Here is a 20,367-nt window from a genome sequence, read left to right as displayed (position 1 = left end):
AGGTTGTTGAACTGTCCCTTTACTCTGAGGCCCTTTATTTAACAGGAAGTGTCTAATTTTTTTCTGCGATGACGAGACAAACGGCTCGACACAGACGCACAAACACTGGTCAATGATGCCGAACAGTTATTTTAATGGTCCCTGAAAGTGAGCGCACACTGTCACCTCAACACCCAACCAGACGCACACTCACACACACTCTCTCTCTCTCTCTCTCTCACTCTCACACAGACACATATATATATATATATATATATATATATATATATATATATATATATATATATATATATATATATATATATATATATATATATATATATATATATATATATATATATATGTATATCTGCAGTGTGGTATAGTTTACTGTATATGAGGTATAGCAGAGAGAACAGAAGAGAGGGGAGGAAAGTCTGTGAAGTATCTACAGTCAGCAACAACAGACAGAAGGTAAACAGTCGTCTGTGATATGATTAATGCTCACATTTGTCACTGTGACGCCAGAGTCTCGGACTCGGACGTGTGATAGTTTAAAGAGCGGCAGCTTGTGTCTCCAGATGAGTTTGAGATGGCGAGACCACACATTCTCTTTGCTGCATTCGAGTCTGTCAAAAATAATAAAACAAACAAACAAACAGTAACTGCAGTCAGCAGTAGATTGATAAACAAAGATCCTGTGATGTGTGACATCATACATTTAAAATAAAAAATAGAATAAAACCCCATACACCAAATAAAGCTTTGTAAATTGCACTCTGACGTCGCAAGTGTCTCTCCTCCGTCTCCTCTGGTCCTTTTTGGATATTTACATTCAGTAGTTCAGTCCAGGACGAAAGCGACGATAGGTTGAAAAAAGGACGAGTTCTCACGGAGCAGAACCAAATGAGATTTCTTTTTTTTTTTTTATCCGGTCATGGCGATGAACAGATTCCAGGCCGTGTCCAACGAGCAACACTGGCAGTCTCAGATCACAAAAGTGTCCACGGCAACATCCATGGTCTGCCCCCTGCTGTACAGTCAGTCCTGTTACAGCTGTAGAGTCGTGTGTGGTTCTGCCCGACAAAACAAAAGAAACCCACATGATCAAGTCTGTGGCCCGGCGAGGACCTGCTTCTTGGTCCGAGGAGTCTATTGGGTTTACTTTTTTTTCTTTTTTTTTAATCATCACTGCCTCGTTCTGTTCACGACGCTCTTAGCGCAGTTTGAGCTTGAAGGCTGAGATCTCCATGGGATCGAGGCTGACGGTGGAGTCGTTGGCCAGAGGTGAGCCGGAGTGCATCAGGGTCAGAGACATGGGCTGAAGAAGCTGCAGGTCCAGGTTCTTGAACAGTCCGGAGACACTCAGCTGCAGAAGAAGAGGAGACGAACAAGAACATTAGAAAGGATTCAATGTTGGTCTTTCTTTTTTAATGAATAATGTCAGCACACAGCAGTGTTTGCTGCGACACGTTTGCCATCTGCCTCATATTTATTGGCTGGTTACAGTGTGTCGTGCTGTTTCATGACAGAAATAAAGGCCTGTTCCAATTGGTGGAAACTGGGCTAAATCCTGGTCTGCTAGTAAATATAACTGTAACTGTAGCCAATACAATTAAAATTATGAGTGAAAGATTTGGAAACAAAATGTCCTTTAAGTGTCAACAGTAAAATAAAATGGTCCCTGTGAGTGTCATATTATCAAATCACTATTGAATGATTATTAAAAGTTGTATTGACATTAAAGCTCTACTTTAATGTTGTCAGACGCACGAGAGGAGAACTCATTTTAAAGGATTTATAAGAAATATAAGAAATGCATGAGATAGGGTACAGGTACTGTACTAGTTTTATCAAGTGAAGTGAATAAATGTAAACTAGTATTCAAGTAAATAGACAAACAAGATGTTATGGTGCAAGTGTGTGTATTTTTCTCTGACCTGTCCTTGTGTGGTGGTGCAGTTGAAACCCAGGTTCTGAGCCTCAAGGCCACAGTCCAGCGCCAGACGGTGAACAAGCAAGGCTGTATATGGAGATGGAGCGTGGGGGTCCTGCTGCTCACACACACATTAAGACACACATGCACATTAGTTACACAGTCAGCACATAAACTGTGTGTTGTTGTTGTTGTTGTGGTGGTCGTGTTGTCACCTGGCTCTGGATGCTGCGCAGGTTCACCAGGTGGAAGTCGCAGGGCATGATGGACTTGAGAGGAGCGAAGGTCTGCAGAGGAGGAATGCCGCGTCTTTTGGGCAACACGGGCAACGCCAGGACCTCGCGGTTCAGGATGGCGTTTGTCATGTGACTGAGTATGGACGGGAAGCTTGTTGTTGCTGAGCTGTCCATCATCTGGAGAAGGTAGAGGTGGATTAAACACCACAACGGTTGAGTCACACCGTAAATATCTAGACATTTAGTTCCTCCTGTTGTCCTGCTACAACAGGAGGAACAGTTCATCTGTCAGAGGAGGACGTACGTACCTAATTCTAGTCCAGACACAAAACTAATCCATCTATATTGGGTTGTTACAACAGAAGCACTATGTCACATTTTTAAATTAAGAGTATTTGAAAAATGATGTTTGATGTTTGAGGCAGGCCACAACTTCATCAGCAGTTTTATCAGAGCGCAGCAATAAAACCGCGACGAACGCTGTCCTTTCTCTGCCAATGTGAATTCATTCAACTTTGATAAATCACATAATTTGTTTCTCTCAATGTCGTCAACTTAAGACGAAGCACTTTCGCTACAGCTACGAGGAGGAGGGAAACAAAAAAGAAAAAAAAGGGGGAATGTGGCTAAAGCACAAACTGTGACACAGACTACGAAGCATCTTCACCGTTGCCAGGGCAACATTACCTCTTGAACTCCAGTCAAGAATTTGGAGATGAAAGAACTAAGCATGGATGACAGTCTGGCAAAGAAGCCATCATACTGAAGGTAATGAAGTGGAAAAAGAAGAGAATAGGAATACAATTAGAGGATAACAGATGGAGCGGTAATGAGTGCTGGGGAAAAAAAGGTGTTAATCATCAAAATGAAGGACAACAACTCTACTCAAAGAGAAGAATAGAGCGCCACATGCTCAAATGTGATGTGCTGAAATTTTCAAAGACCTTCAGCCAAAGCTTCAGTAACTGCCTCCACCGTCATCTTACTGACCTTGTTGCCAGTGGATCTCCGCTCGAGCAGAAGTCGGAAACGGTTGGCGGTTTTCTTGTTGTCCTTCACGCCCTGGCCCAGTCCACGATTATCGTCCTGCATTAGCCTCCGGTCCATAATCACTTCCAGCTGGCCTGGAGAGTGGGGACAACAACTTTTACACCAAGAAATAAGCAGCGAGTATTGAATTTGACGCCCCCATTATTCGCATAAGCACAGTAAAGGGATTAGTTCGGCACACAAACATACGGATGTGAAGTGGTTTGCTTTCTGGAAAACTCTTCGGGGAGAAGAGGGGGAGATAATTGCTTCAATTCAATTCCATAAAATGCCAGGGAATTAGAGGAAAACCCAAGTGCACTGACAATCATAAAAGAGAAGCCAAATAACCAAAAATGAAACATCAAATGAATTAAATGCAAAGAGATACGCACCATTCTCCAAGCTACTGACACCCAGAGACTGAGCTGTGTGCAGCGTGAGGCGGTTGTGGCTGTCCTGGATGTAAGCCTGGCTCGACATGGGATAAAAGTTGGCCTGCAGGGGAAGCTTTAGGTGGCGGCGCCGAGGCTGCATCTACAAGTGGTGATCAAACACGCAATAAATCAAAGTTATAATCAAGGACTGTTGTTACCCAGAATCATTTCTTCATGTCCCGTGACCAAAATCATAAACTTGAGTATCTACCAGTACCAATGGCAGTACTTTACAGTTGTTTTAAATCTTTGAAACTACTAAGCTGCTAACAACACATTTGTGCTGATGCACTTGCCACCGAGCCACAACAGCTATTTCAAAGACATAAAGCTCCAACTGTTGAACAAATATTCTGCTCCCATAAAGAAGAAATAAAAAGCCCCCAACATGACTGCCTTAAAACGCTGTAGCTGCTTTTTATTTACTCGTTTTACAGTCTCTTCTTAGTGAAGCATTCATGTGATATTTAGAGGTGTTGGATTGTTTCGATCGAGTGATTTTGTCTGACAGAAGGAAAACGCACTCACCTGGAAACCGTTGAGGTCTGTGTAGAAGGCATCTTCACTTTGGATGTCAGTGACCAGTCGCATGGCCAGCTCCCTATTGGTCTGTTCTCTGATGTCCACCATGGTGGTGATGTCTATAGACAACCCGTCGACGCCTGCAAAACACAAGAACTATAATTATTCTGAGCTAAACGTTGAATAAAGAGAGAAGTTAAAGTGACATCTAATGTTGAGACTGTGGCAGTGGCCAGTGGACAGTGGCCTTTGCATACTAGAGGATGTCATTCTTCTTTGTTAGTGTAGAAAACCTCTGCTTTAAAACACAAAAACCCGCACTGTGACATTAGTGACTTGCAAGGTGTGCTTGTCTTATTATTATTATTATTATTATTCTGCCTCTAATTCATCTTCATGATCGGAAATGATGGATCATTAACTGTTTGCTGCATCCTTCATCTAAAAAACCATCACACCTGACTGAGTTTGTGTGTGTGCACAGTGCAGGGGCAGGTGGAGACAAGAGGCATTTAAACCTTCAAAATGCACAAAGACTGGGTTTTTTGAGCAGGAGAATTTACTTCGGAAACTTTCCGTTGCCGTTTCTTTATGTTTTCAGTGCAATATTTCCCTCATGATGTAGAAATGCTGTCATTTCAGTTCATTTCTAATAATACATTGGATTATTTCCAATTCATTTTTCATAATAGTAATATTCTATTTAACTATTTAACTATTGGCCCCGATCCTTCTATTACCTTTAATTTTGAGTCACAGCACTGTATGAACTCATTTGACTATTATTTGAAAGTAACAGACATTTGTTTATGCTTAAAAAGTTACACACTCCAACTGTAAGTACATGTAAAAGGCTTAGTTTAAGGCCATGAAAACCAAACAAGTTTTAATTAAACACTTCCACAAACATATTTATGGGTAGTATATTCAATTTCTGCCAATAAACCCTCCTAAATGTTACACAGTGGTGCTTTTATGGAAAGGTGTAATCTGCAGATTTGGGCCAAATGCTACTTAAAATAGCATTAGCCACAACACTGTCAGATGGCAGGGGGAGGGAAATTTGTATTCTAAATTTTCATTTTGTTTGAATTGTGCCATCTGGTGCCTTTAACCAAACATAAAAAAAGCCCATTTGAAGCGGTTCCACTTTGCTGTGTGGTAAGTTTATTACCTGGCACATTGTGGATGCGAATGCTCTGCTGGAAATGCTGGTAGTGTGCCACCACCTCTGAGAAGAGAGGCCCCTCTACGACGCGCACCACAGGTGATTCTTTCTGGTGGTAGGGCTGAAAGCAGGAGGAGAGAAAGTGGAATCGTGAGCAGAAAGAAAGCAGCGCAAGAACTAGAGAAATATTTACAGGGAACATAATAATTAATAAGACTTGTGCGTGTTGTTTTATAAAATAAAGAAAAGATGAAGGAGCACTGCCTTTTTGCCCAGAGCTCCCCAGCATGATACAGTGTCACAATACACATGGGAGACTCCATGAAAGCTGTGTAAGAATTTGAGTTAACATCTGAGGGAATACCTTTGATTTTCCATCAGGCAGGAAAAGGTAAGCCCCACTTTTGTCTTTAGAAGGGCGAGTGCCGTAAACCACAAACTGCATCTGAACCTTTACCTCCTGAGGATCGTCTTTACGCTTTATGCTCTGCAGATGAAAAGAAAAGCACACAGGAGGATGAGAGAGCGCAGAATTTGAAGAGACAAAAGGATGTTTTTGAAGCAACAGCACATGTCATGTTCACTTGGATCAAACTGTCAAGAGTTCATTGAAAAATCAAGCTTCTGGGGTTCTTTTTTTCCTTTAAAGTTAAAAAACCAAATTGACACAAAGGAACAAATCTGTAATTGAGACACAGGGTCAGCAAATAAAGAAGAAAAACAAACCTCCAGCAGGCCAGTGGTTCCAGAGAAGCCAAGTGTGAGGGACTGACTGCTGATGTAGAAGGTCTGATGGTCAGAAAGCTGAGAGCGAACAGGGAGCGGGTCAGCAGCACGGGCGGGAACACTGCGCCCAGAAAGCCTGAGCAGCGTATCAGAGTGGAGAGTCATGGGCGAATCTGGAGAGTCATAAACATGGAAAACAGCCAGACCCAGAGGAGGCAGACGCACCATGAATGTTGCCTGGACAAAAGGATGGAGAAATGGTCGGACAGGATTTAAAACAACAGCCGTCAGACCTGCACTCAAACATCAAACAAATCAAAGTTGGTGCTGTACACAAACACTGGCTTCATTTTTATTCAGTAAAAGTTTTGAGTTAATAAACATTTGTAACACCAAGCTGTAATTAAAATATAATGAGAGATGAGGATACATTGATACTTTCTCTTGCATCCAAATGAGTTTCTGCTCTTTTACTGCAGAGCTTCTAAAATACACAAAACAAGCAGCCAAGCTACTTTGCTTTTTACCTCAACTACAGGAGGTAACAGGCCTTTATTCAAAGGCAACTTCCATTTGAGGAAGACATTTACTTTCAATTCCTGTTAAAATATTTTATTTAGGCATAGTTTGTTATTTTCTGTGGAATTTGGTGCAGGAGCATTTATACTTCACAGTAATTATAGCTCAAGGGGTCACAGGAGCTACTGGTCTACTGCTGTCTCTTTTAGTAATAATATTTAAATGAATAATTATTTATTTAGTACAGTGCCCTTTTCACAAGAATAAAGCTTTAAAAAGATTCATTTTGTTCTCAAATTTGATCAATGGACAACCAGTCAGCTCTGGTCAAGTCCTGCTGTGTAAACATACTTTAAGAGGTTAATGTACAGCCAATGTAATGAATATATTAGGTGGTACGTTTGTCTCACTTCTGTAAATTTGTCGCTATATTTAGCAAGTATTCAGATCCCTCTAGTGTTTCTTTTTCAAAAAAACGACTCTGCTGTGAAAGCACATATCGTTCTAAAGGACCAGTTTACAGTGAAAACTATTTTGAAGCTTGATTTATACACACCATCCCACTGAAGCTCCATTACAACCCCGCTCCACATGATCTGTTGTAATCATTTTCTAGTTTTTCTTGTTTATTAAAAAGAACGGGGTTTGGGGAAACAAACACAATCAAGCAACTCGCTACAGTGTTAAAAGACAGAATTGAAAGAAAAAAAGTTATAAACATATTTTGTATGGTTTTTTTTTACTCTTTTGTCTATTCCACGACATTATCTCTCTACAGCGTCTAATACAATTAAATAATTAGTCATATTCACTTGGATCAAACCGTCAGAATTCATTGAAAAATCAAGCTTCTTTTTCCTCTAAAGCTCAAAAACCAAATTGACACAAAGGAACAAGTCTGTAATTGAGACACAGGGTCAGCAAATAAAGAAGAAAAACAAACCTCCAGAGAAGCCAAGTGCGAGAGAGACTGACTGCTAATGTAGGTCTGGCTGATTTAGGACTTTTAGGACAGCAAATAGCTACTTTTCCTTGCTGAGGAGTAATTGTTTGAAATGTTTTTTTTCCATAATTGAGCAGCCGTATTCGTATGACATTGTAGACTTAAACAGGTGTAGATTTTATTCGCCAAGCCTTTGTTAAACGGCTTAAATCTTTCTATTTTTCCCCCCTGCTCCTGCTGACAGCCATGTTGTCCCAGACTGATTCACAGAAGCAGTGATGCGATATGCTAAGTCAGTGTTGACTATGTGTCACACTTCAAAAAATTATCCTTTTAATAAACATAGCATCTTACTTCAAAAACCTCTGCACTCATTTGACTAGTAGAGCTCCACTGAGCACTCAGCTGCACAGGGAGGGTCTGTCCATCCTCAGTAAGCACCCGCACCCTGACTGTGTTCACCAGCACAGTCACCACGCACAGACGCTCCTGCTCAATGGGGTTGAACAGAACCAGGTACCTGACAGATGGAGGGAAAAATTAATCATGAGCCCAGGATGGTGGAGGAGAGGGAGAGGTGGATGTGGATGTGGATGTTGATAATACCTCGGCCCTGCTGAGTCCACCTCAATTAAAGTGCGCTGAGGCAGAGAATCTTGAGTAGCACGCCTATCATCCTGCAGAGGAAACACACAGAAACAACCTCAATACTCAGAATACAACAAATGTGCAGATTTACAAAACAGTTTATAGTACTTAAGCAGAAGTGTGACACCAGTATTCCTCTTACCGTCTCAAGGAAGGGTTCCGTCTGGTAAAAGCGATAAAACTCTTTATTCTTCATCACCAGGAAATGAGCAGCATTGATGATTACCCTCTTCAGACCAATGAGTGAGCGCAGTAATCTGGGGAGGAGAAGGGAGAATCAATGGCACCAGTCACAGCAGATGTCTTTTCAATATTTTTCCTTCAAAGCACTGAGCAGGAAATTATAAAACAGCCACAGAGATACAGAGGAACAGAAAGTGGGGGAAGTGTTTTCCCTATAATACAGATTAAAGTAAATCTTTAATCTAACCAATCAATCCTATAATTTCTTTCTAGACCTGCAGATCCTTACCTGGTGCCATAGTCAACAACAACATTCTCCTTTGCAGTGCCAGTGATGGCGTCATGATGCTGGAAGAGACCAACTGATCGCCTGGCATCGACGAGCAGGGCGTAATCTGAAACTGGGTAGCGCCCTTCCATGCCTGCATGTCGAGCGTTTGCAACCGCCAGGCTGTAAAGAATCTCTGCCCCCCTGAAGGACAATGACAAACAATTTCCAGAGAGAAGTTTTAAAGACAGACATAGTAGCTTAATGCTATTTTGACATGATTGGGTACAGCATTTACCAGGATTATGTGTGCTTTCCATTGCTATATTTAGGCAAAGTGCTCTAAATCTAATTCTATGATTCTTGAAACACACTGTTTTACTGATGCAGTTAAGATGATGTGAGCTTTTCTTTTTAAAGTGTATTAAAAATATTTCTCCATTTAAGAGGGACAGCAGGTCCCAGTTCTTTTTCTAGTTTGTATAGTGTGTGCTTTAACCTTGGTTATTGCACTTCAAATCAAATTTATTGTCATCCTGCTGTAAGCACAACAGTAGTACCAAGTAGTACTGCAATCTATTGTACCAAGTGCAATTAACTGTTAAATTATGAGATTGTTAAACTAAATTTAATAGCTTGTAAGTAAACAACATTTTTTTTTTACTATCTCTCTTTTTAAAGAGTTGTTATTTTGTGTTTCATGAATTTTCAACATAGTGGACAATGAAGTTGAACCTAATCAAACTTAGCCTAGCCTAGCCCAGGCTAACCTAGTCAGGACTCAGCGGCAAATCAACCAATCAACCTATTCACTAACAGCTGATGGTCTTAATTAACCATGGATCGACAACTACCACTATCACAGTCGTTTATGACTGTGTAAAAGAGTTTGGTCAGCACCATAAAAATATAGGTTTACACACAAAAAATGATTATCTTCCCCATACTTTTAATGGCTCCTTAATTTAGCCTAGTTTTTATTCTTCAGTTGAAATAAAGTGCATATAGCGTGTGAGAGTGAGTAAAAGTAATTTAAAGGACAGAGCACAGGCACATTTAAACTATAACATTAGTATTTGTTCTAAAACTCAACTTAAAAAGGTCATAACACAGCATTAATACATTGCTCTGTCAGTTATTAGAAAAGTGTGATTAATCACCTGAGATGCGACTCGATCACACGATCCAGGCTCTTGTAAAAGGGCCTTGAGGTGAAATAGCCAGTCCAGTAGTGATCTTCACGATCTGCATAGGCAAAGAAATCTCCGCTGAGCACCGGGAAGTCTGCAGGTCTGGATCCCTGGACCACTCCCTGTGATTTATATACAGCACTGAAGTAGTCTGTGAGAGTCCCGAACTGAGCCTGCAGACAGATTGAAAAAGGAAAAAACAGACTCATTATTATGCATGTGCCGTGCATCCTACATGGCATTTTCTGAACCAAACATCGAGTCGTGACAGATTCTTTGCTCTGTCAGTAAGTTTAAAAATATCAAGGCATGATTCATGATTTAGGAAAAGGTTGTACACAGAGCTCCTTGGCAGACAAGAAGCCCAGATGCATTTACAATGATCAAGATATGCACTTGGCAACAATTTGTAATACTAATACTAGACGAATTGTCGTCTAACCTGTACGTGCATCTCTGGGTGAGAATTCATGTAGTCGAAGAGCTTCTGATAGTTGACGTACTGCTGATCCCACTCCAACGCCTTGTCGTAGCGGAAGTCGTCTCCCAGCGGGACAAGAAGCACCTTGCTGCGGTAGAGTTTGGACTTTTTACGGTACTGATCCAGTAGGAGGTTCGCTCTGAAAGAAAGAGAGAAGAACATAGAGTTTAAAACTTAACATCACAAATTACTTTTTAACCTGACCTAATGAGGAAGGTCAGACCTGGCGTGTATTAACATCAGCCAATAGAATTTGTTGAAATGTACTTTAGGTCTTTCAAAGGATGATCAATGGGAGAGCAAACTCTCAGCAGTCTGTGAATGTTCTCCAGTTCATCCCACCTCTTTGGCTGTTGATGCTGGCACAAGTTCAACTTCACTTTATTTGTGGTGCAGTACAGAATACACAGACTTTAAATACTGATAACTAAACTGGGGTGGAGTGGCGCAGTGGTTAAGACCGGTACCCTGTGTGCAAAAGACTTCATGGTCACAAGTTCAACTCCACCCCTGGCAGGAGGTACTCAAGTCCCTTGTAAGTCGCTTTGGATAAAAGCATCTGCTAAATGACATGTAATGTAATGTAAACTGCTTTGTGTGCATGTGTGTACTTGTATTTAATACTTATTTAGAACCTTTCCTGGCACAAACACTGACCTTGTCAGGACCAGTAATCGTCATGAAGACCAAAACCTGGTCCTACTGAGGCAGAACCCAATTTCTTAGGGAATTTGGAAGGTAAGAACACAGGGACACCGCTTTGTTTAGGCTGTCCAAATGAATGTAATTCACTGCTGAGTCCCTAAAAGATAAGCTGCACAAACTGGTGTGTGTGAGAAGCCAAATGCATGTAACAAACCAGGTCCTTATTTAGGATTAATTTAATGTAATTATTATAAAATTCCTTCCTGATATGTACATGCACATTTTCTAAATTTGTGTCATTGTCTTTTAATCAGACAACAGGACAGGGCCGTAACCGATTATATTCATTAATTAGTCACTAAGTGAGTTGACAAATTCTTTAAAGTATCTTTATGTGACTAGCAATCAAAATGACATGGTATATTTCACAAATTATCATTTATTCACTATAACTCAACCTTACATCTACTATCTATTATCATGTACTTTGTCAATTAAAACAAAGAATTCATGACAGCACACACATATTTAATGTGCCTGGAGGAATAATCAATGATAGACTGGTTAAGATTCCAACTGTATAGTTATGTATTCATTTTCTAATTATCTAAGCACCAATAAAAACCAATGCCAATTTATCATCAAAAACCAAATTACAGCTGAGTAACTGTGTAATCCCAGCAGACATACTGCTTTAGTAAACATCATAAAATGTGTCATCTATAATCCCAACATAAATCTTCCTGCTGTCAATGACAACTAACCACACACGTGTCTCACCTCTCAGCTATGTTGGCCTCCACCACAGTTTTTGGTGGCACTTTCCAGGGACAGTTTATCCGACCACCTGGTAACCTCTTGAAATCAAACTGGCAGCAGATCTTTGGATCAGGCCCACAGGTGTGAGGCACGTCATAACTGTAGAATGGCATCATGTGGCAGAATATGTCTGTGCTTGATCCAGTGTCTGTCAAAGCAGTTAAATAAAATTGGATGAAATTAAACTTCTGGCTAAAATATAGAAATACAGATAAAGCACGTTTTGCTCGGTGTAAGGCTGAACACAGAACTAAAAAAGAGGATAATTACAATAATGTTTAAACTATGTCAAACTGATAATTGTCGACACTAATATTAAACAATTTTCCAATACATTTTGACAGTAAATCATTCATTTATAAGTAATAATGAAGATAGTCCTTCTGAAGCAGTTACACACCAGTTGCTCTTCCAAAGTTTCTCAAACATTTTTTTAAAAAGGCCATAACAAGTGGCATGGCTCATTCTGAGATGAGCACCTGAATCGGCGGACATTGCTGGCTCTGTTCCACTCACCCCAGGCCTGCCTCCACATAAACTCCAGGCTACGCATGGAGGCAAAGTGCTTTTTGATGGAGTAGTGGACTCTCTGAATAAGCATGCTGGTCAGGTTGGCCCTCCTCAGCAGATAGGGCATCGTAGCACTGTGGCCAAAAGGGTCTACTGCCCACCCACTGCGAGGAGTTACACCTATGAGATGAAGGAGGAGTCAAGTATGTCAGTTTTAAATTCAGATTAAAAAGAAGACATATCATTCAAATTCAAAATTTAAAAATAAACTATTGAGTTTAACCTATGAGCTCTACACGACTCACGGCGCTAGTAAAACGGGATGGCAACAAATGGTTTGGAGTATGACTGAAAACCCAAAGAGGCCCCCATGTGCCCAGGACTGAATTCTATTGCTCGGAAAACCCATTCATTCAACAGTTTGATGGGAAAAATGCTGCTTGCCCTCGCCCACTCTACAGCTGTATACACATAAATACTCCCTCAATCAGGTCTGACAGTATTGCTTCAGTTCAGTGTTAAAATCATCAAATTATGCATTGGAGTTTTAACATTGAAGGGTCAATCTCCTACATACACATGGTGGAGATTTATTTCTTAAGAATGGTTTACCCAGATTTCTCTCCAGCCACTGGTGCCCTTCAATGAGCTGGTCTATCATGGCAAAGTAGTGTGCACTGGCTTCATCTGTCATCACCCAGCCTCCTGTCACAATCTCTAGCTGCCCTCCAAGGATCAGTCTGTTGAAAAAATAGGATTAAGCACAAAGTGAGGATAATCCAGCACTCAAGAAGGGAGAATAACATTAACCAATTTAGAAGCTATTTTTTCACTGTGCCAACATATACTGTGCACCGTGTAAAACACTGTTCTTAAGGAGCAGTAGACGTCCTTAAGCTGTTACTCACTTGCGCACAGCCTCCTGTTTGTGTACGTCTGCCGTCTCCCACCACTTGGATAAGAATGAAATCTCCGACCAGATGAACTTCCTACGAGGATCCTCAGCAAGCTTCACCACCATGTTGTTTAAAATATGCTGTGTCTGGTCTGTGAAGTACTTATCAAATGTCTTAATCCAACCTGTTAAAGACAAATTTAACATCACTGGCTGATACAAAGAGACGGAGACAGGAAAGATAAAGAGTGAAAAAAAGTGCTGTCGAAAAAATGTTGCAAGAGATCAAAAATAACACTCATATTTTATTCAAGTAGAAGTGTTCCCTTCACAAAGCTACTTAGCAGAGAGGTTTGAAATAAATAGCACTCCAGTGTGTAACAGTGGAGAGTATCAGTAAGAAAATTATACTGCAACATACAGTACATATACTGTTAGTGAATTATTGCCAAGCCTTAATTGTAGCCTACTTTATTTATATTTGATAGAACAGTGAGCTAAAATGTGTAGTCATTTGTGCAGGAAATGTTTATTTACTGCAGCATATATATTTTTTTTACATTCTAGTGACAATACTACTATATATAAACACTTTGTAGAACTTTCCAGCAGGCAAAACTATCACTCTATTGTTATATGTGGCAGATATTATGATTAAGATAACCTCCAGTCTGTGTGTGGGTTAGGGTTAGCATGCGCTGTTCGTAATCAAAGTGCAGTTTGTCATCAAAGCTTTAAATAAATGCTGTGGTCCAAGGATGCAGCGCTGGACATAGACGTCCTCGTGACAGTTCAATTCGGCTTTCGATCGGGCTGAGGCACTCGGTAGAGAAAAATGTAGTGCCGTGGAAGCAGCAAGAGAGCGAAAGTAGAAGGCTGGATCGAAAACTCCATGAACTCAGAGACGCTGTGTATGCTTGGAAAGGCTATGGGCCGCACGGAAAGGACAAATGGATTCCCTTTTCGTCATTGAAAGAGGACAAGGAGCGACTGATGGATGAGTGGGCATGGCGCCGAGATAATGAACGCAATGACGAAGTGAAGAGGACGAGGACGAAGGAAGCAAGCACACCATCTTTACCGACTGGTTACTCATGCTAGCACCACGCCACCTGTTTACACCCACTCGACTATTGTTTCTCCGCCTTTTGACAGACAAGGTAATGGATGTTATGATACCAGCCCTCCTCCGCAGCCTCGACAACCTGGCTGTGGACCTAATGTCAGTTTCGCCCGACCTCCAAACCTCACTAGTATGCCAAGACTTCGCACTGCTCCCGTCCACTTTAGCATGGGACAAAGGAGCACTGCGCCTACCAGCAACTTCGGTCCAGTCTGGAGGGGGAGAAGACAGCTCTCAGTGAGCCCAATCCAAAGTAAAGATCACACCGATAAGTTTGCCTAAGCTCTCCGGGAACAGAAGGGACTATTGGCATCGGAAGGCTGATTGGGAGAGTATCCAGGCGCAAGTGGATCCCACAGGGTCCTTTGAAGTGGAGAAGAAAAAACTAAAAGGGACAAGTGTCAGAGTCACAGGAAGTCAGTGTCAAGAAGGCAGAGGAGGAGAGTAAACTGAGGGGCCAGATGTCTAAGCTCAGCAAGGAGCTGAGCTCTGTAAAGACCCGGACTGCGGAGCTGCAAGAGACCTTGCTCCAAAGTCAGGGAAATCTCACTAAGCTTAAGCCTGACTTCTGCAGAAAAGAGTCAGGAAAGACCCAGACTGCGGAGCTGCAGAAGACCTTGGTGCAAAGTCAGGAAAATCTCACTAAGCTTCAGTCTGATTTCTACGGGAAAGAATCAGAAGTTTCTGCTCTCCATCAAGACCTCAAGGCATCAGAAGAAAAGCTGAGCTTAGCACAGGAGTAGTTGGTTGCTAACCACACCAGCCAACTCCTGCGAACCACACCACTGCTAACTCCAAACCAGACAGGTTTGGAGGCTCAGATGCCACCCAAGAAAGCTTTGGTCGGATCAAAGGACTAACTTCGTGGGCACCAGGCCAGGGTTAAAGGAACTTTACAAGTTCCTAAGCAGCATCAACAAGGATCAGGTCCAGAAGAAAGCAGCCTCAGCTGGGACCGACTGGGCATGGATGTTTCACCCAGCAGACTCTCCCCACCGAAATGGAGCAGCTGAAGCAGCAGTCATTGGAGTGGAAGGTAACCTGACAGCACTGGAGTTCCAGACTCTCCTCTACAGCTAACCTGTCAAACGAAGGACCGGTTGGTGCAAAGGCCCAGGTAGGTGGTGCAAAGGCCCGTCTGAGAGTGGTCCAGATCGCGGTTGACAAGTTCTGGAAAAGGCGGAGCTTCTTCGTTTGACAGAAGAGGCATGCACCCACTAGAAATGTCACAGTGGGAGATTTGGTGTGGCTGGCTGACCAGAATGCAGTGAGAGGCCAGTTTACGCTGGGTCGAGTCATGGAAGCTCATCCTGATGTGAAAGGCATAGTACGAGACGTGAGAGTGAGGACATGCCAAAGTTGTCCGGTTTTCAGTGGACAGTGTAAGAAAGGCAAAGGGATGGAGAACTGCCCCTCCACCATCCTTCACTGGTGGTTTTGTTACCTGTGGAGGAACAGGAATACCCACCATGTGGTGTTTTCCGGATGGATCCCCATCTAAAAATCTGGACACACTAGATAAACACTGTAGGGAAAAACTTCGCTGCACAGCTGAATGAAATTTAGCTTCAAGTGAAGTCAATTCCCACTATTGATGGCCATAATTTGCAAGTCTCTACAGCCTGTCAACATATCAATAACTGCCAAGTTAGCTAGCATGTGGCAGGCTGGTAAACAGGTTTAATGGAAAATGTCAGTCTGAAATAAAATCAGAGCTGATCCCATCTAAAAATAGGCACAGTTTTCCAATGCTAATACCTTTTAAATGTCATTGTTTGTGAGTTGACTTCCATCATGTCAGCATACGACTACAAACACACCAGATTTTTAAAGATTTCTACTCCCCTGTCACCAAACTCCCACCCAGGTAAGGCCTCACAACAACTGGTTGTGTCTTCTACACAAACACAGCACTATTTTTAGGTCTTGTTCAAACACTCTTCACGCTGTGACAAGAAACTGTTTAATCACGCCGACTTTCAAACTTGCAACAAGACATCTTCAACATTCTACTGTGTGTGAGATGCTCTTACAACTCACCTGGATCATTGTGAGAGTGAGGGACCACAAACACTTGGAGTGGCTCATTGTCCCACTCATCAGGTTCATAAGTTATGTCAAAGCCCTGCTTCCATACGCCACCATCAGGGTTGTCAAACTTCAGGAGGGAGTAGACATCCAGCATCTAAAATAAAACGAAAACTCACTATTTACTTAATAAAAAATGAATATAACATTTCTGTTCTTCCCAAAACACATACATAAGTTATTCATATGTGTGTCTTAACATACAATGTTTATTTCAGTGGTGGTAACACTGATGAAAGATCCAGATAGATGGAGCACTACGATTTATGGCTAAATATATAAATTAAAGTTTCACCTGAACATCTGCTTGACCATGATGACCAACGGCAAACTGGCAATCCTGGTCTTTGACAGCGAGGAAAGTGGGGCGGCCATCAAATGGCAGGACCCAAGAACCATTGGCACTTCTGAATGGCAGGTGGCCACTGGGAGACACAGCTCCTGTGTCTGTGAGCTCCATCACAGAGTCCTTTATGTGGCTGATGATTTGGTGGTTTTCTTCCAGGAGCTGCTCCAGCTGCTCTATCCGGTTCTGCAGGACTGAGATTTGGCTCTACAACATACACAATAAAACACATACTTGCATATCAACACATAAATCAAGCTCACATTCTTTTCCATTACAACATTTAAGACTTGATATTAAATTATGTGAAAATAGAAAACAGCAAGTTCTCGGTAGTGCAAGTGCAAGGTGCTTGACTGACATGACAGGATTACATTTAAAACATTCAGACTATTATATATTATAATATTATATATATGCAAGGAGGGAAAATGAAAAGTCTATTTCTGCAATTAAACTGATGCAGCTCCTGGTGTGTTAAAACAATATACAGAATGAAAAACTTAAAAAGTTAAAATACAGAAAGAGGTTTTCTAACAGTATCCACACAACCACTAAAGTAATCATTCTTACCCGTGGAAAGTTCCCCCCATTCTGTCGCCTTGCAGGGTCATGTTGGACTCGATCCAACATCAGATACAGTGAGAATACAGCCACACAGAATATGGCCCCGCCGCACACTGTCACTTGTTTCCTCAGTTTCATCCTCCTGGGTCGTCTTTCCGGGATTTAACTTTTCTTTTCTTTTTTTTCTTTAATGACCTTGACTGGGTTGGGCTGTTTTTTCCAGTGCAAAGAAATAAAGGTCCTTGAAAAATGGAACACAATCCTTCAAGAAACCAGCTTCACAAGTATTATATTGGTTCAGTTCCAATCTTGAGATGCCTCCAGGCATCACTCACCATGCTAGAGACTATAGCGAAGGGGGCTACAGCAATTGGAGCAGTGGAGAAGGATACTAAATCAGCAATAGCTGGCAAAAGGTTTGTCAGCTTTGACCAAACCACAGCCACTGATGGATTTCCTCAAAGTCATCCTTGTGTTGAACCATCCAAAGCGATGCGATTGCAGGAAAAGGAAAAAAAGTACCACACAGTAGAATCTAAACAGTGAGCCTAGTGTCCCTGCAGCATGATGCATCTCACTGTGAGTCCGTGCTCTTAGTCCAGTCCCCTCCAGACTTTAAACTTCCAGTAGAATCCCCTTTGTCTCAGTTGGCCTCCAGTGCCATGATTGTTTGCACACTACGATGTGATGGTTCAAAGAAATCAGCTGAGAGAGACAGTTCTGAGCAGCGGCTTTTTAATCAAGTTTCAACTGTGCCCAAAGCAGCTCCAGGAATTAAAATGCGACAAAAGTTATTCTTCTCTCAGTGGCATAGTAATTGCATATCTGCAGCGGCAGCAGGGGCAGTGCATCTGTCCTTGATCACATGCGCCAAGTTGAAATCACATAGGAGGGTCTTCTGCAGCTGTTAGCAAAAACATTTTTAGATTAACAGAGCATGCAAAAACTAAGTATTTTGCCAGACATTTCAAGAGCAAGGCTGACGAGAAGTGCAAACAGAGCGGGCTGTGAAGAGGGAGCGATACTTATTTTGACCTGACAACTACAGTCAGCACAGGAGGAGGAGGATCAAGCTGAGTTAAAGTGACCCGTGCACGGAACTAATAGGTGTACTTGTTTCCCTCTGTATGCAAATCCATACAAATCTTAATCCGCTTACCTTCCAGGCTGGCTCTATCCCCAGCATTGCCACAGAGAGTTGTGATAATAACATAGTACTTACAATGTGTGCCTTGTCTGACTGAAAAGCAGCCTCAGTGTCAACAAGAAGACAGTTATTTCTTGAACCATGTGATCCAGGTGAAGGATATGTCAAGTGTTTGAAGTTTGGACTGAGAATTTCAGCAAACAACCGCAGGTATTCAGGGAACAAAAGCAACCATACAATATAACAGGTCCCAAGTTGCCAGAGGAACAAGTTGCTACTACAGAGGGGGATATTCTTCTATACTGATTACGTCTTATATAAATTTTCCCTGGACACTGCACTCTGGGTCACTGCACTTCACTTCAAGGTAGCTAAAGCTGGGCAGCTAGCCAGTAAAGCTGCGTTGCTATAAACTCAAAGAACACTGAAATACCCGCAATTAGACTTTATCCCAAGAAAGCACAGGCACACGACAGCTAGATAAGGTATTCAGTTCATTTTCTGTTCAATAACCACATTAAATGACAACATAAAACTTTGCATATCCCTGTTATTTCATCATTAACTTGTTATCACGAATATGCTGCTAAACAAGCTAGCGCTAGCTAACAGATAAGAGGTCAAGTTACCCCATCAACTCGTCTGCTTTACGAGCCACACTAAAGGCTCAGGTCTTATTCAGTAAACGTTAGCATAAGTGTTGTCATTTGCAGGTAAATGTAAATTAACAACAGTCGCAGCTGTGTGTCTGCACCGGCGAGGAGCCTGTGCTGCCCAGGCAGATGTGTGTCTTACCTTACAGACGATAGCAAGTATTGGCTTGACAACATTAAGACGTGGCTGATATTTCGGGATAACCGTTGAGTTTGCATCTAAGCATCGATTAAGATTCACACGTCGCCTTATAAAACTTTGTTTTTGAGAGGAAATGAAAGAAACACACGTTACCCATCAAAAAGGGTGATCCGGAAGAGAGGAGAGTGACCAGCGGTGTGTGTGTGTGTGTATGTGTGTGTGTGTGTGTGGGTCTTCAGCTCCAGGCTGACAGATTACTAACACAACTAGCAGCTAGCTACACTGAGCTCCCGCAAAGGATTGTGGGAGGAGAGGAGCCGCGCATCCGTGTGTGATTGGTCATCAGCTCCGGAGGATTTTTAAATAAATGCACCAACCTTTCATCTCTACACACGTAAAAGAGTGATACGTTTACGAAATTCTGAATCATTACACACTCAAGGATTTTTATACATGTTCAAAAACACATAATGTCTTTTTAATGTTGCTTATTCGTTTTTATTCTTCATATTTATTATTAGTGTCATTTTAATTCTGCTTGTTTACAATGATTGTTGGAATTTATAACAAATTGTGCTTTTAATGTGAAGCACATTTGGTTACATGAAAAGCCAGAATCCAAACAGCAAAAGCCCCCAAAGGACATGATAAAAAACATATTGTATGTCCTTGGTAAGGCTGTTGTACACTATTTATTTTTATTTATTTTTTTTTCAAAATTCCGCAATTGCTGGCACTATCAATCAGTGGTTAGCATTGATAATGGTTAGCACTGTTGCCTCCCAGCAATAAGGTGCTGGGTTCGATTCTTGGTCTGGGACCTTTTCTGTGTGGAGTTTGCATTCTTTCTCCAGTTTCCTCCCACCATCAAAACATGTATGATGTACATGTAAGTTGCAGGATCTCTTATCAACCGTCCATCTTACCTCGAAATTCCATTGTGGTACTTCGGTTGTATAATGACAATAAAGACACTTTCCTTCCATAACAAATCATAATTAACTAATGAAAGCACTCATTGTACAAACCACTGCCAAGGCCACTCAGGTTCCCACGCCAGTTCACTCCCCTATAATGCAAATGTAACATCTGAATCACCGACAAAATCTTATCATTTCTTTCTTGGGCCTTAAGCTACTGTTTGCTAAAAAGACTGCTTTGCAGGCC

At 41.7% G+C, this 20,367-nt stretch overlaps 1 protein-coding gene across 3 annotated transcripts; it reads right to left on the bottom strand.

Moving 5' to 3' along the window:
* Positions 1–307: 307 nt before the first annotated feature.
* Positions 308–19,487, bottom strand: man2a2 (mannosidase, alpha, class 2A, member 2). 3 transcript variants are annotated; one of them, XM_058645085.1, is made up of 24 exons: positions 19,354–19,487; positions 17,594–18,162; positions 17,265–17,499; positions 16,641–16,898; positions 16,298–16,442; positions 13,148–13,319; positions 12,852–12,979; positions 12,246–12,419; positions 11,691–11,877; positions 10,227–10,404; positions 9,755–9,957; positions 8,616–8,798; positions 8,286–8,400; positions 8,102–8,172; positions 7,850–8,015; positions 6,034–6,270; positions 5,672–5,794; positions 5,314–5,428; positions 4,146–4,279; positions 3,576–3,717; positions 3,142–3,275; positions 2,131–2,328; positions 1,920–2,033; positions 308–1,348 (listed from the first exon to the last, which is right to left on the bottom strand). In XM_058645085.1, exons 3-24 carry the CDS (start codon positions 17,394–17,396, stop codon positions 1,196–1,198), a joined length of 3,462 nt encoding a protein of 1,153 aa, XP_058501068.1. In that variant the 5' UTR covers positions 17,397–17,499; positions 17,594–18,162; positions 19,354–19,487; the 3' UTR covers positions 308–1,195. The 3 variants fall into 3 exon arrangements, with proteins under 3 accessions (XP_058501068.1, XP_058501066.1, XP_058501067.1); XM_058645083.1 differs by having other exon boundaries at positions 17,265–18,162; XM_058645084.1 differs by having other exon boundaries at positions 17,265–18,162; positions 19,201–19,430.
* Positions 19,488–20,367: the final 880 nt, after the last annotated feature.

Source organism: Solea solea, chromosome 12 (genome assembly GCF_958295425.1).
Source record: "Solea solea chromosome 12, fSolSol10.1, whole genome shotgun sequence".
In the NCBI taxonomy this organism is placed as follows: domain Eukaryota; kingdom Metazoa; phylum Chordata; class Actinopteri; order Pleuronectiformes; family Soleidae; genus Solea; species Solea solea.
This window is presented reverse-complemented; position numbering and strand designations above follow the sequence as displayed.